At 40.0% G+C, this 15,081-nt stretch overlaps 1 protein-coding gene across 1 annotated transcript in view; it reads left to right on the forward strand.

Annotated features, from left to right (window-relative positions):
- The window catches only part of LOC101907330 (uncharacterized), a 33,698-nt gene that overhangs the window by 13,796 nt on the left and 4,821 nt on the right, over positions 1-15,081 (forward strand). The window contains exons 11-13 of the mRNA XM_059875652.1: positions 453-520; positions 982-1,006; positions 12,572-12,619. Coding sequence (XP_059731635.1) covers positions 453-520; positions 982-1,006; positions 12,572-12,619 — 141 coding nt within the window. The remainder of the gene's footprint in view (positions 1-452; positions 521-981; positions 1,007-12,571; positions 12,620-15,081) is intronic.

The following is a 15,081-nucleotide window of genomic DNA, read 5'->3' on the forward strand; positions in this document are numbered from 1 at the left end:
ATTCAGTCCTCTACAGAGTTCACTTTTAATCGAGTACAAAGTCTCATAGGAAACATGATGAGTGGAGTAGCAGCAACTGTGGATCCTGGAGGAAGAGTGATCTGGGAAAAATCAAGAGACCATGGTAATTTAGCAGGAGCTCAAAGTAAGCAGAAGGAGTCACGGGTCTCTTTCATTGAACACATTTTAGAGTTTTCCTTTTTTTAGAATGAATATTTCTTCTTGATTAGGTTCTTCCTAGCTAGAAAACCAAAGCTCTGCTTTCATTTCCTTCCTCCTCCTCTTTATTTTCCTTCCTCCTCCAAAGAGGATGGATCAACACAAGTTCAGCTCATGCTTATTAACCTCCTGCATCCATACACACCACTCCATGTCCACACAAAGTGAAAACCCCCTGCATGATTCCTGAGCAGCCTCACCACTGTTCTAACAGCTACTCTGTGTCCCTCTAGATTTCATTGAGGACCTGCCAATCAACCCAGCTTGTGACAGGACCGAAGAGACCCCATGTGTCTCCAAGGCAAGCTATTTTGTTTTCTGGTCTGAGATAGAAATACATTTTCATTTATCTTTCAGTAGAATTAAGCTATGAGTCTTTGAGGGTGTTAGTTTCAGATAGAGACGATTCCTTTGATCGGGATAATGTTGAATGAGTCTTATTACCAACTCATGATGCCTCTGTCCCCAGGATATTAAAATTGTTAGCATCCATTACGTTCTGTAAGAGTACAGATTTCTCTCTCCTGCAGCAACATTTCTTCTAGGAAAAGAATTCTGCAATTTCCAGCCTAAATTGGCTTGGAGTTCCATCCTCCAGGCACAGGTCTTGCCTTTCATCCTGAGTATGTGTGCGCTGATCTTGCTGGGTTCCCTGGACTCCACCATTGTTCCTCATCAGGTTTCCTACTGTCCCCAAATGAACCAAAGACTGTACATCTATGTGATCTTACCCTCATAGCGTCTTCTCTTCTGTTCTTGCAGGTGGCCCTTCAACGATGTGAAAGTGGTATGTATTCTAGAATCATTCCCTTTGGGAGAAAAAACTTTGTAGATGAGAAAGTTGGGGCTTTCTCGCTAGTTTTAGTGTAGAGGCCAAACTGATTCCAAATTCCTGCTGGGAATGAGTATAGGGGTCCTGCTGATAGAAAGTAATTTACAAGTGATCAATGTGGATGATTACTGTAGTTCCAGGAAGAAGCTGTATTATGGTTAATAGTGTAGGTTTGTGTGCATGGAACTGGGTGTGTGTCCATGTGTGATTCTTTTTGTGTGTGTGAATTTTTTGTGTTGTGTTTTCCTCGATATTTGTCACCCTAAACATCACTCTTCCTGGTGTTAACTTCCCCCTAAAATTTCCCAACACAGTGCACCATGAATATGTATGTATTAAAAATTAAAGAAAGTATACATATTTACTGTATGCATTGATTTTACACCAAGTGAACATCCTTTTCCCAGGAAGAGAAATCCCATCACTACCCAGGAAAATATTTGCAGGATTCTTTTTAATTTTTATTAAATTTTTTATTGGCTCTGCTGGGTCTTCATTGCTGTGCAGGCTTTTCTCCACTTGTGAAAAGCCAGGGCAACTCTCTAATTCTGGTTCACAGACTTCTCACTTTGGTGGCTTCTTTTGTTGCAGAGCATGGGTTCTAGGGCTCTCATGCTTCCATAGATTTGGCACGTGGGCTCAGTAGTTATGGCTCCTGGGCTCTAGAGCATGGGCTTGGTAGTTGTGGCAAACAGGATTAGGTCCTGCACGGCATGTGCAATCTTTCCAGGCCAGGGATTGAGCTCGTATCTCCTGCATTGGTAGGTAAATTCATAACCACTAAGCCACCAGGGAAGCCCTACATGCTTCTTAACGTGCAAAACTATGTTTCAGAATCCCACTTACTGGCTTAATCACACCTTTGTTTAATAGTAAATCTCATGTATTAATAGGTCTTATAGCATTTCTTTTGGTCATGATGCATCACTCTGCCACTTCCCTCATTCAAACTCTTTCCTATTAGTGCCTCAGAATGAGTCCTCCCCTCTCACCAAACGCCCTCAGTACCAGGCAGGCTCCTTCATTCTGCAGGGAGCCCCTGGCGGTACACACATGCCACACCCAGTTCTAGAGGAGTCTGAGAAAGGAGGAGCCTCCAGGCATAGACGGAGGAAGTTCAGTTCAGCTTTGCCTCTTAAGCTTGCAAGTGTCCAGTCAGTCTTGTTAACTTAATGCAACTTGTTGTTCAGCACAACCCTAGAAAATTTCCATTCTGCAACTAAAATTTTATAACCATTAAACAGACGTTCCCTGTGTCAACCTCTTCCCAGCTCTTGGAACCACCCTTCTACTCTATACTTCTCTGAATTTTCCTTTAGATGCCACAGGTAAATGAAATTGTTCAGTATTTGTCCTCCTGTGACTAGCTTATTTTACTCTTACCAATATCCTCCAGCTTCATTCATTGCTGCAAATGACAAGATAACATTCATTTTAAAATGCTGAATCACATTCCAGTGTATGTATACACCACATTTTCTTTCTTGATTTATCTGCCCGTGGACACTGGGCAGTTTTTCTATCTTGGTTATTGTGTGCAATGTGGCAATGGATATGAGATTCTAGATATCTGCTGAACATTCTAGTTTTATCTCCTTTGGACATAAACTCAAATAAGTGATTGCTGGATCTTATGATAATTTTTGGATCTTAATAATTTTTGGAGGGACTTCCAAACTGTTCCATAATGGGCATGCCATTTTCCATTCCTACCAAGAGGGTACAAAAGTTGCACTTCTCCACACCCTTGCTAGCATTTGTTATTTTCTTTTTATAATACACATCCTGAAAGGTGGTGTTTTTTTGTTTTTGTTTTTTGACTTGGTTTCCATTTCACTGATACTTAGTGATGCTGAGAATATTTCCTATATATATTGGTCACTTCTATGTCTTCTATGAGGAAATGTCTATTGACATTTTTTGCACATTTTTTAGTCAGTTATTTGCTTTCTGTTTTTTCAAGTTATGTTATAGTAGTTGCTTATATGTTCTGGATATTGATCCTTCATTCAGATACAATGCTTGCAGATACTTCCTCTCATTCCATAGGTTGCCTTTCTATAGATGTTGAGGAGACTATTCTTTTTTTTTTATTTGTTTTAATTGGAGGCCAATTACTTTACAGTATTGTAGTGGTTTATGCCATACATTGACATGAATCAGCCATGGGTGTACATGTGTACCACATCTTGAACCCCCCTTCAACATCCCTCCCCATCCCATCCCTCAGGATCATCCCAGTGCACCAGCCCTGAGCACCCTGTCTCATGCATCAAACCTGGACTGGTGATCTATTTCACATATGATAATATACATGTTTCAATGCTATTCTGTCAAATTATCCCACCCTCACCTTCTCCCACAGTCCAAAACTCTATTCTTTACATCTGTGTCTCTTTGGCTATCTTGTATATAAGGTCATCATTACCACCTTTCTAAATTCCACATATATGTGTTAATATATTGTATTGGTGTTTTTCTTTCTGATTTGCTTCACTCTGTGCAATAGGCTCCAGTTTCATCCACCTCATTAGAACTGATTCAAATGCATTCTCTTTAATAAATGAGTAATACTTGATTGTGTATATGTATCACAACTTTCTGAGCCATTCATCTGCCATTGGACATCTAGGTTGCTTCCATGTCCTAACTATTGTAAACAGTTCTGAGATGAACATTGAGGTTCAGGTGTCTCTTTCAATTGTGGTTTCCTTGGTGTGTATGCCCAGCAGTAGGATTGCTGGGTCATATGGCAGTTTTATTTCCAGTTTTTAAAGTAATATCCACATTGTTCTCCATAATGGCTATACCGGTTTGCATTCCTACCAACAGTGTAAGAGGGTTCCCCTTTCTCCGCACCCTCTCCAGCATTTATTGCTTGTAGACTTTTGGATTGCAGCCATTCTGACTAACATGAAATGGTACCTCATTGTGGTTTTGATTTGCATTTCTATGATAATGAGTGATGTTGAGCATCTTTTCATATGTTTGTTAGCCATCTGTATGTCTTTGGAGAAATATCTGTTTAGTTCTTTGGCCCATTTTTGAATTGGGTCATTTATTTTTCTGGAATTGAGCTGCAGGTGTTGCTTGTATATTTTTGAGATTAACTCTTTGTAAGTTGCTTAATTTGCTATTATTTTCTCCCATTCTGAAGCCAGTCTTTTCACCTTGCTTAGAGATTCCTTCATTGTGCAGAAGCTTTTAAGTTTAATTAGGTTCCATTTGTTTATTTTTGCTTTTATTTCCATTACTCAGGAAGGTAGATCATAGAGGATCCTTCTGTGATTTATGTCAGAGAGTGTTCTGCCTATGTTTCCTCTAGAAGTTTTATAGTTTCTGGTCCTACGTTTAGGTCTTTAATACATTTTGAGTTTATTTTTGTGCATGGTGTTAGAAAGTGTTCTAGTTTCATTCTTTCACAAGTGGTTGACCAGTTTCCCCAGATTCACTTGCTAAAGAGATTGTCTTTTCTCTATTGTATATTCCTGCTGCCTTTTCAAAGATAAGGTATCCATAGGTGTTTGGATTTATCTCTGGGATTTCTATTTTGTTCCATTGATCTATATTTATGTCTTTGTGCCAGTACCATACTGTCTTGATGACTGTAGCTTTATGGTATAGTCTGCAGTCAGGCAGGTTGATTCCTCCAGTTCCATTCTTCTTTCTCAAGATTTCTTTGGCAATTCGAGGTTTTCTGTATTTCCATACAAATTGTGAAATTATTTGTTCTAGTTCGCTGAAAAATACCGTTGTTAGCTTGATAGGGATTGCATTGAATCTATAGATTGCTTTGGGTATTATACTCATTTTCACTATATCGATTCTTCCAATCCATGGACATGGTATATTTCTCCATCTATTTGTGTCGTCTTTGATTTATTTCATTAGTGTTTTATAGTTTTCTATTTAAAGTCTTTTGTTTCTTTAGGTAGATTTATTCTTATGTATTTTATTCTTTTCATTGCAATGGTGAATGGAATTGTTTCCTTAATTTCTTTCTGTTCTCTCATTGTTAGTGTATTGGAATGCAAGGGATTTCTGTGTGTTGATTTTATATCCTGCAACTTTACTATGTTCATTGATTAGCTCTCATAATTTTCTGGTGGAGTCTTTAGGGTTTTCTATGTAGCGGATCACGTTATCTGTAAACAGTTGAGAGTTTTACTTCTTTTCCAATCTGGTTCTTTTTATTTCTTTTTCTTCTCTGATTGTTGTGGCTAAAACTTCCAAAACTATGTTTAATTGTAGTAGTGGTGAGAGTAGGCACCCTTGTCTTGTTCCTGACTTTAGGGGAAATGATTTCAATATTTCACCATTGAGGATACTGTTTGCTGTGGGTTTATCATATATGGCTTTTATTATGTAGAGGTATGCTCCTTCTCAGAGAAGGCAATGGCACCCCACTCCAGTACTCTTGCCTGGAAAATCCATGGACAGAGGAGCCTGGTGGGCTGCAGTCCATGGGGTCACAAAGAGTTGGACATGACTGTGTGACTTCACTTTGACTTTTCACTTTCATGCATTGGAGAAGGAAATGGCAACCCACTCCAGTGTTCTTTGCCTGGAGAATTCCAGGGATGGGGGAGTCTGGTGGGCTGCTGTCTATGGGGTTGCACAGAGTCGGACATGACTGAAGCAACTTAGCAGCAGCAGCAGCATGCTCCTTCTGTGCCTGCTTTCTTGAGGGTTTTATCATAAATGGATGTTGAATTTTGTCAAAGGCTTCCTCTGCATCTATGGAGATAATCATATGGTTTTTATCTTTCAATTTGTTAATGTAGTGCATCACATTGATTGATTTGTGAATGTTGAAGAATCCTTGCATCACTGGGCTAAAGCCCACTTGGTCATGATGTATGATCTTTTTAATATGTTGTTGGATTCTCTTTGCTAGAATTTTTTTTAAGGATTTTTGCATCTATGTTCATTAGTGATATTGGCCTGTAGTTTTCTTTTTTTGTGGCATCTTTGTCTGGTTTTGATATTAGGGTGATGGTGGCCTCAGAATAAGTTTGGAAGTTTACCTTCCTCTGTAGTTTTCTGGAAGAGTTTGAGTAGGATAGGTGTTAGCTCTTCTCTAAATTTTTGGTAGAATTCACCTGTGAAGCCACCTGGTCCTAGGCTTTTGTTAGTTGGAAGATTTCTGATTACAGTTTTGATTTCTGTACTTGTGATGTGTCTGTTAAGATTTTATATTTCTTCTTGGTTCAGTTTGGAAAGTTATACTTTTCTTAGAATTTGTCCATTTCTTCCAAGTTTTCCATTTTATTGGCATAAAATTGATGATAGTAGTCTCTTATGATCCTTTGTATTTCTGTGTTGTCTGTTGTGATTTCTCCATTTTCATTTCTAATTTTGTTGATTTGATTCTTCTCCCTTTATTTCTTGATGAGTTTTGCTAATGGTTTGTCTATTTTATTTGTCTTCTCAAAGAATGAGATTTTAGCTTTGTTGATTTTTGCTACAGTCTCTTTTGTTTCTTTTTCATTCATTTCTGCCCTAATTTTTATAATTTCTTTCCTTCTACTAACCCTGGTGTTCTTTGTTGCTTCTTTTTCTAGTTGTTTTAGCTGTAGAGTTAGGTTATTTATTTGATTTTTTTCTCTTCTTTCTTGAGGTAAGCTTGTATTGTTATGAACCTTCCCCTGAGCACTGCTTTTACTGAATCCCATAGGTTTTGGGTTCTTATGTTTTCATTTTCATTCATTTCTATGCATATTTTTATTTCTTTTTTGATTTCTTCTGTGATTTGTTGGTTATTCAGAAGCGTGTTGTTTAGCCTCCATATGTTTGTATTTTTAATTTTTTCCCAGTAGTTGACATCTAATCTTACTACATTGTGATCAGAAAAGATGCTTGGAATGATTTCAAATTTTTTTTTTAATTTACCAAGGCTAGATTTATGGCCAAGCATGTGATCTATCCTGGAGAATGTTCCGTGTGCACTTGAGAAAAAGGTGAAATTCATTGTTTGGGGTGAAATATCCTATAGATATCAATTAGGTCTCATTGGTCCATTTTATCATTTAAAGTTTGTGTATCCTTACTAATTTTCTGTTTAGTTGATCTATCCATAGGAGTAAGTGGGGTAGTAAAGCCTCCCACTATTATTGTGTTACTGTTAATTTCCCCTTTCACACTTGTGAGCATTTGCCTTACGTATTGTGGTGCTCCTATGTTGGGTGCATATATATATTTATAAGTGTTATATTTCTTTTTGGATTGATCCTTTGATCATTATGTAGTGTCCTTCTTTGACTATTTTCACAGCCTTTATTTCAAAGTCTATTTTATCTGATATGAGTATTGCTACTCCTGCTTTCTTTTATTCTCATATTCTCCATGAAATATCTTTTTCCAGCTATTCACTTTCAGTCTGTATGTGTTCCTTGTTTTGAAGTAGGTCTCTTGTAGACAACATATATAGGGGTCTTGTTTTTTTATCCATTCAGCCAGTCTTTGTCTTTTGGTTGTGGCATTCAACCCATTTACATTTTAGGTAATTGTTGATAAGTATGATCCTGTTGCAATTTACTTTGCTGTTTTGTGTTTGAGTTTATAAACCTTTTCTGTGTTTCCTTTCTAGAGAAGATCCTTTAGCATTTGTTGAAGAGCTGGTTTGGTGGTGCTAAATTCTCTCAGCTTTTGCTTGTCTGAAAAGCTTTTGATTTCTCCTTCATATTTGAATGATATCCTTGCTGGGTACAGTAATCTAGGTTGTAGGATTTTCTTTTTCATCACTTTAAGTATGTCCTGCCATTCCCTTCTGGCCTGAAGAGTTTCTATTGAAAGGTAAGCTGTTATCCTTATGGGAATCCCCTTGTGTTATTTGTTGTTTTTCCCTTGCTGTTTTAATATTTGTTCTTTGTGTTTGATCTTCGTTAATTTTGATTAATATGTGTCTTGGGGTGTTTCACATTGGGCTTATTCTTTTGGGGATCTCTGGATTTCTTGGATTTGGGTGGCTATTTCCTTCCCCATTTTAGGAAAGTTTTCAATTATTATCTCCTCAAGTATTTTCTCATGGCCTTTCTCTTTGTCTTCTTATTCTGTCTGAGACTCCTATGATTTGAATGTTGGGGAGTTTGACATTTTCCCAGAAGTCTCTGAGGTTGTCCTCTTTTAATTCTTTTTTTTCCCCTCTATGCTTTATTTATTTCCACCATTCTATCTTCTACCTCACTTATCCTATCTTCTGCCTCATTTATTCTACTGTTGGTCACCTCTAAAGTGTTTTTGACCTCAGTTATTGAATTATTCATTATTGATTGACTCTTTTTTATTTCTTCTAGGTTCTTGTTAAACATTTCTTGTATCTTCTCAAACCTTGTCTCCAGACTATTTATCTGTAACTCCATTTTGTTATCAAGATTTTGGATCCTTTTTGATACAAAATACTATCATTATTTTGAATTCTTTTTCAGGTAGACTCCCTATCTTCTCCTCTTTTGTTCTATTTGTTGGGCATTTATCATGTTCCTTTACCTGCTGAATATTTCTCTGCCTTTCATCTTGTTTATATTGCTGTGTTTGTGGTGGCCTTTCTGTATGCTGGAAGTTTGTGGTTCCTCTTTATTGTGGTAGTTCCTCCCCATGGGTGGGGTTGATTGAGTGATTTGTCAAGGTTTCCTGGTTAGGGAAGCTTGCATTGGTGTTCTGGTGGGTGGAGCTGGATCTCTTCTCTCTAGAGTTCAATGAAGTGTCCAGTGTGAGTTTTGAGGTGTCTTGGGTTGGTTACTTTTGGCAGCCTGTATTTTAATGCTCAGGGTTATGTTCCTTTGTTGTTGGAGAATTAGCTTGGTATGTCTTGCTCTTGAACTTGTTGGTTCTTGGGTGGATTTTGCTTTCAGTGTAGGTATGGAGGCTTTGTATGAGCTCTTGTTGATTAATGTTCCCTGGAGTCAGTATTTTTCTGGTATTCTCAAGTTTTGGATTTAAGTTTCCTGCCTCTGGGTTTTAGTCTTATTCTTACAGTAGTTTCAATACTTCTGATCCATACAGCACTGATGATAAAACATCTAGTTTGATGTTGAAAAGATTCTCCATAGTGAGGAACACCCAGAGAGGTTCACAGAGTTACATGGAAAAGAGAAGAGGAAGGAGGTAGATAGAAGTGACCAGGAAGAGAAAAGGGGGAATCAAAAGAGGAGAGAGCAATCTAGCCAGTAATCAATTTCCTATGTGCTCTCCAGAGTCTGGAACACTGAGAGCGGTTCACGGAGTTACATAGAGAAGAGAAGAGGGAGGAGGGAGAAAGAGGTGGCCAGGAGGAGAAGAGGGGGAGTTAAAAGGAGAGAGACCAGTCTAGCCAGTAATCAGTTCCCTAAGTGTTCTCCACAGCCCAGAACACCCAAAAAGATTCACAGAGTTGGGTAGAGAAGAGAAGGGGTAGGAAGGAGATAGAGGTGACCTGGGGGAGAAAAAGGATAATCAAAAGGGGAAGAAGGCAATCAAGCCAGTAATCACACTGCTAAGTAAAAATGGGTACTGAGTATTGGATACTTAAAGGTACAAAATTGATGACAAAAATCAAAAGGCAAAGATTAAAAATCTGGAGTAGATGTTAGACTCTCAAAAATACAATATTAAAAAAGTCACAAAAATTATAAAAAATATATTTATGAAATTTGCTTTAGAAATAGGGTGTGTTTTTTTGCAAGGTAATAGGTTACAAAAATGAAAATTAAAGGAGTAATGAAGAACTTTAAAAATTAAAAAAATTGAAAAATTAAAAATGGATAATAATAAAATATATCTAGGAGATTTCTGGAGCTGTTGAGGGCAGTGTGGGGTCAGTTCAATTTCAGATAGTTCCTTGTTCACACTTATACTTCTTTAGGTGTATAGGCTCCTTCCAATGTTGTCAGTACTAACTCCAGGGTTTTAATCCGTTGCACCTGTCACTTCCAGAGCAGTTCCCTCTTCTTTGTTAATTTTGGCTTCCTCTGTTTGCAAGCCTCTTCAGTGTCTAATTTCTGCCCTGACACAAGCGGGCGGAGGTGGTCACTTATTTAGGCTCACTTGTTCAGTTTTGCTGTGGGAAGGGAGGAACACTGCAAACAAATAACACTGGCATGTGTGGGGAATGCTTGCAGTGTAGGGAGTCACACTGGGTTTGCCCCCACTCATGACTTGTGTGTTTTCCCAATCTACACTGCTCAGGCTCCAGGTTGCTCTGCAGGGGAACTGTCCAAAGCCAGCCCTGGGTTGTGAGCACTTCCCAGGTCTAAGCTGCTCAGGTTCAGGTTCTCAGGTACTCCACAAAGGCACAGACTGCTGGGCCTGCGTTTAGTGCCCTTCTCAGGCCCGAGCAGCTCAGGAGACCAGGTGCTTGGTGATTGCACTCTCCCAGCTGGGTGGTGCATCTTATCACCTCCCTGGTCCCAGCCCCTGCATTTCCTGGGTGCACCGCGAGAGCACCATCTCAGGTGGGCCATGTGTCTCCTCTGGGGAGCTGATGCTGGTGGATGTCAGCCATCCAGGATCCAGGAAAACTTCGTTAGTAACTGGGAGCCTTCTCACAGTTTGGTGGAGGATGCCGTCTCTGGGGCCGAGATTGCCCCTCGCCTTCCAACTCTGGCTGTCACCTGGCTGCCTCTCTGCTTCCAGTGGGGGAGGGGTAGGTCCACAGCTGGCCAGCTCTCCTCTGGTATTCACTCAATCCTTTGTTCTGTGAGCGGGCCAAGCTGTGCCTCAGAGCTTTTTGTGGGAAGGTTCTCTCTCTCTCTCTTTTTTTTTACTTCTTTTTGGCTATACCACAGTTTTTGTTGCTATCTCACATTAGCTCCCTCAAATTGTCCTCAAGGCATTCAGGTCCAGTCCCCACCCTATGCATCCAGCCTGTGCCTCCCTGTTTAGCTCCTGCTCGCTGCTGGCGAATGCGGGCGACTGGGCTACCTCACATAAACTTTGGGTTCTTTTTTTTTTCCCTCCCGGTTATGTTGCCCTCCAAGATTCCAAAACTCCCCACAGGCTCGCTGGTGAGAGGGTTTGCTGGTGTTAGGAAACTTCTCCCCCTTCATGACTCCCTCCCTGGGACAGGTTTCCATCCCTAACTCTTTTTTCTCTCTTTTTGTCTTTTATATTTTGTCCTACCTCCTTTTGAAGAGAACGGGCTGCCTTTCTGGGTACCTGGTGTCCTCCTCAAGCTTTCAGAAGTTGTTCTGTGAAATTTGCTCAGCATTCAAATGACCTTTTGATGAATTTGTGGGGGAGAAAGTGGTCTCCCGTCCTATTCTTCTGCCATCTTAGCAACCTCCGAGACTATCCTTTCTTCACTTGGTAATTTTAGGACCTTGGCAAAGATATTTTGGCCACACATGTGTCAGTTTATTCAAGATTTCCTCCTTATGATTCATTGGTCTCTCTGCCTGTTTTGTTGCTGGTAAAATACTGTTTTGACTGTTGTGGCATTCTTATCTGTTTGAATTCAGGAAACCTGAAATCTCCATTGTCATTCTTTGCTCTCAAGATTGTTTTTGCTCATTAGGTTTCTTTGGATTTCATAAGGTTTAGTATTTGGGGAGTTTTTTTTTTTCCATTTCTATAAAAGGGACATGGGATTTTGTGAGTGGTTTCAATACATATGTACATCCCTTTTAGGAGTATAGGAAGGTCAACAACACTAAATATTCCAGTCTATGAGTATGGTATGCCATTCCACTTCTCTCTTCTTTCTTTCAACAGTGTTCTATGGTTTTCAGAGTACAAATCTTTCATTTCCTAATGAGCCTTTTCCATTGCCTTGCTTGGGTCCTCTAGAGTCAGGGATTGGGAAGATGTGCTCATGAAGAGAGTGAATGTTCCTCCCTCCCCTCTGTACCTACTCTCTGGTTACTTGTAGCACAGGAGCACTAGGCCATGCCCTTCACCTCTGCCTACAAATGAGCCCCCTACTGGGAATTTTCTTTTAATCTGAGTGTTCACCTTAGTATTGGAATGTCCACAAGCATTCTCCCAATGCCTGGTCTGGGTTCAAGAGCCCCATGTATACCTACATGTGAATGATCTTATCAGGCCATCAAATCATCTGGAGTAAACAAACAAACAAACCATAACAGGCAATTAGTTGCCTTTTTCCTGGTCTTTGAAGCTCTTAGAGCTGAACTTTCCAGTGTAGTATTAGATCTGCCTACTTATAATGAACATAGTTCAAACAATAATTAACTTGTTACATTAAGAAAATCACAGAAATCACACAACTGCTTGGTCACATTAGTCATATTTCAAGTGAGTCCATAAGTGTTGGAATTTCAGCTTTGTAAACTTGAATATAAGAGCTATATTGGGCCTTAGAAGTGTAAGGTTGAATGGTAATTCTCTCCGCATGTCTCTCTCATGTAAATTTTGCAACTGTGATCAACACCTTGTTGAAAAGCTCTGACTCCACAAAGCACAGGGAAGTTCTGTGAACCTGGAGGAAAGACCAGGGAGATGCTATGTGAGCCAAGTGGAGGAGGAGAAATGGGTGGATCAACTTGTATAACTAAATTATTGCTCTTGGTTGTCTTTCTACAGAGTGCTTCCTGCAAAGTATTAGCAGCAGTGATGAGGAAGAGAATGCAGGTAGGAAACAACTCTCAGGTGGGATTTAGAGGGAGAGGGTCCCAGGACCACTCAGATTACACCAGCTTCTTTGGAGATGAAGGAAGGTGAATATAAACTGAAAAGGAAGAAGGAAATATGTTTAGAAAGGTGATTTGCCTTTTTCATATTTTAATGATATAATAGAGCTGTGTGTCCCTGTGCTTTATTGTGCTATGCTTATATGCTGTGCTTATCTCTTCTTGCTTTACAATTAAGAAATATCTTTTCTCACAAGACTACTCTTTCCTTGTCCTTTGGCTGCCAAATGTGAAAGCCTGGGTTCTGGTTAGTACCTGCAGGTATTATGTATGAGGGACTTTGGCTTCATGTTTAAATTCTCCTATGATGGCCACATCCTAGTGGGCACAAAAGTCTCATAGTCACTTGACACTGGAGACCAAGTTCTTGCAGTGAGTGTCAGGTACTGGGTGAGACATGAACTCTCTCCCTCTGCATTTTCAGGACATGTGGCTTCCCCTCACGCTTGTCCTCACTGTTTATTCCTCATGTAAATGGTGCTCTCAGGGTTGGGTGAGTCAAAGCACACGTGCTCTGGAATCCCTGACTGGGCTGAGTCTCCTGGAGCTCATCTCAGCACCACACCTCCCCAAGGATGCTGTGCTGAAGGTGCTTCCACGTGAGAGCAGTCCATGTCCTCCTAAAGAACAGCATGGCTTCAGATTCTAGAGACTGTGAAGGGGCTGCTAGCTTTTTTACACATTTGTTCTCACAGCCCTGATGACCTTGTGTCCTGGGACTGACCAGACCTAGGTCAGAGACTCAAGAGAGTAGGACTCTGGGTTACTGCTCCTCTTAGAACTCACTACTCCCTCCAGAAAAAAAGCTCCAAATGGTTTTGCAAACTCCTCAACTCATTTACTTTTTATTTTATTATATGTTTTGCATTTGAGTTGTGCTGTTCTCGTATATATTTTGAGTATAAGCTGCTTATCTGATGCATGGTTTGTAATTTTCTGGAGGTTATCTTTTCATCCTAGTGAATGTTGAAGACACTACACTTTCCCTATTTTGCTGTCTTAGAAACTTGGTGAATTTAATTTGACCATGTATCTTTGAGTTTACTTGGGGCTCTTTATTCTGGTATTTAGGGCTATGCATCTGTTTTTATATCAGTATAATACAGCTTTGATTCTGATAATTTTGTAATGTGTTTTGAAATCAGGAGGTGAGAAACTTTGATCTTTGTTCTCAAGATTATTTTGTCTATTTGGAGTCCTTAGTGATTCCATATATATTTTTAGATTTGCTTTTTCCATTTCTTTGAAAATAATGTTAATATTTTGACTGGTGTTCCAATGAATCTTTACTTGGCTTTGGGTAGTGTAGAAATACCAACAGTACTAAGTCTCCAGTCTATGAGCATGATCTGTTATTTCAATTCTGTGCACCTTGTTTCACTCTCTCAGTGGGGTGTGTAGTGTTCATTGTGCTGGTCGTGTCTCTCTGAAGGCCCTGTGTCCTCCCTCCCTAATTTCAGAGTCAGTGGTGGAGGGATGGGCTCATGAGGAGATACAGTGTGCCTTGCTCCTCATCTCTTCTCTGATGATGTATCAGCACAGGGGCACTGGGCCCTGTGTCCATACCTGAACACCTTCTGGGAATTCCTCTAAAATCTGGGTTTTGACATTCTGTTTCAGTGTCCCAAAGGCTCATGAGTACATGTGTGCATGAGCCCAGGAAGCACATACAAGTGAATCATCAAATCAGACCAGACAAATACTCGGCAGAAGCTGTTGGGCTACACTGCACAGGCCTGAAAGCCCTGTTCTTGCCTGGACTTGAGACCTAAGAAAGATTCCAGAGTCTATAGAGATATCAGAGGGTTTAATAGATGGGATGTCATATATCTGAAGTAAAAGGGTGCTGGAAAGACACCCACTGTGGATAGCAGGGGACAGGCAGAACACAGCAGCTACTGCATTCTTCGCTTAGCGGGGATAAAGAGCATAACAGATACAGGGGGGATTAACAGCAGATTGGCTCATTTGTTACATTGTTTACCATGGAAACCAGTATAGGGCAACATCCCTTTCTTAGCCCCTCAGGCTAAATACTTTTATGAGGCAGAATTCTTTTCTTTGTTAATCTATCAGCAAACAGCCATCTTGAAATGGCCAGAAAATGAACAGGGGATAAGAAGGGGAGAGGGGATAACGTCGTGTACATTATGTGTGATTAGTCACTCAGTGTGTCCAACTGTTTGTGATCCCATGGACTATATCCCACCAGGCTCCTCTGTCCATGGTATTCTCAAGGCAAGAATATTGAAGTGATTGCCATTTCCTCCTTCACAGCATCTTTCCAACCCAGGGATAGAACATATGTCCTTTATATTGGCAGGCAGATTTTTACCACTGAGCCAGCTGGGAAGCCCTACACCCTCCCTTGTACCAAAGTTCCCTAGTTTTCCAAAAACTGTT

Source organism: Bos taurus, chromosome 16 (assembly GCF_002263795.3).
Source record: "Bos taurus isolate L1 Dominette 01449 registration number 42190680 breed Hereford chromosome 16, ARS-UCD2.0, whole genome shotgun sequence".
Taxonomy (NCBI): Eukaryota; Metazoa; Chordata; class Mammalia; order Artiodactyla; family Bovidae; genus Bos; species Bos taurus.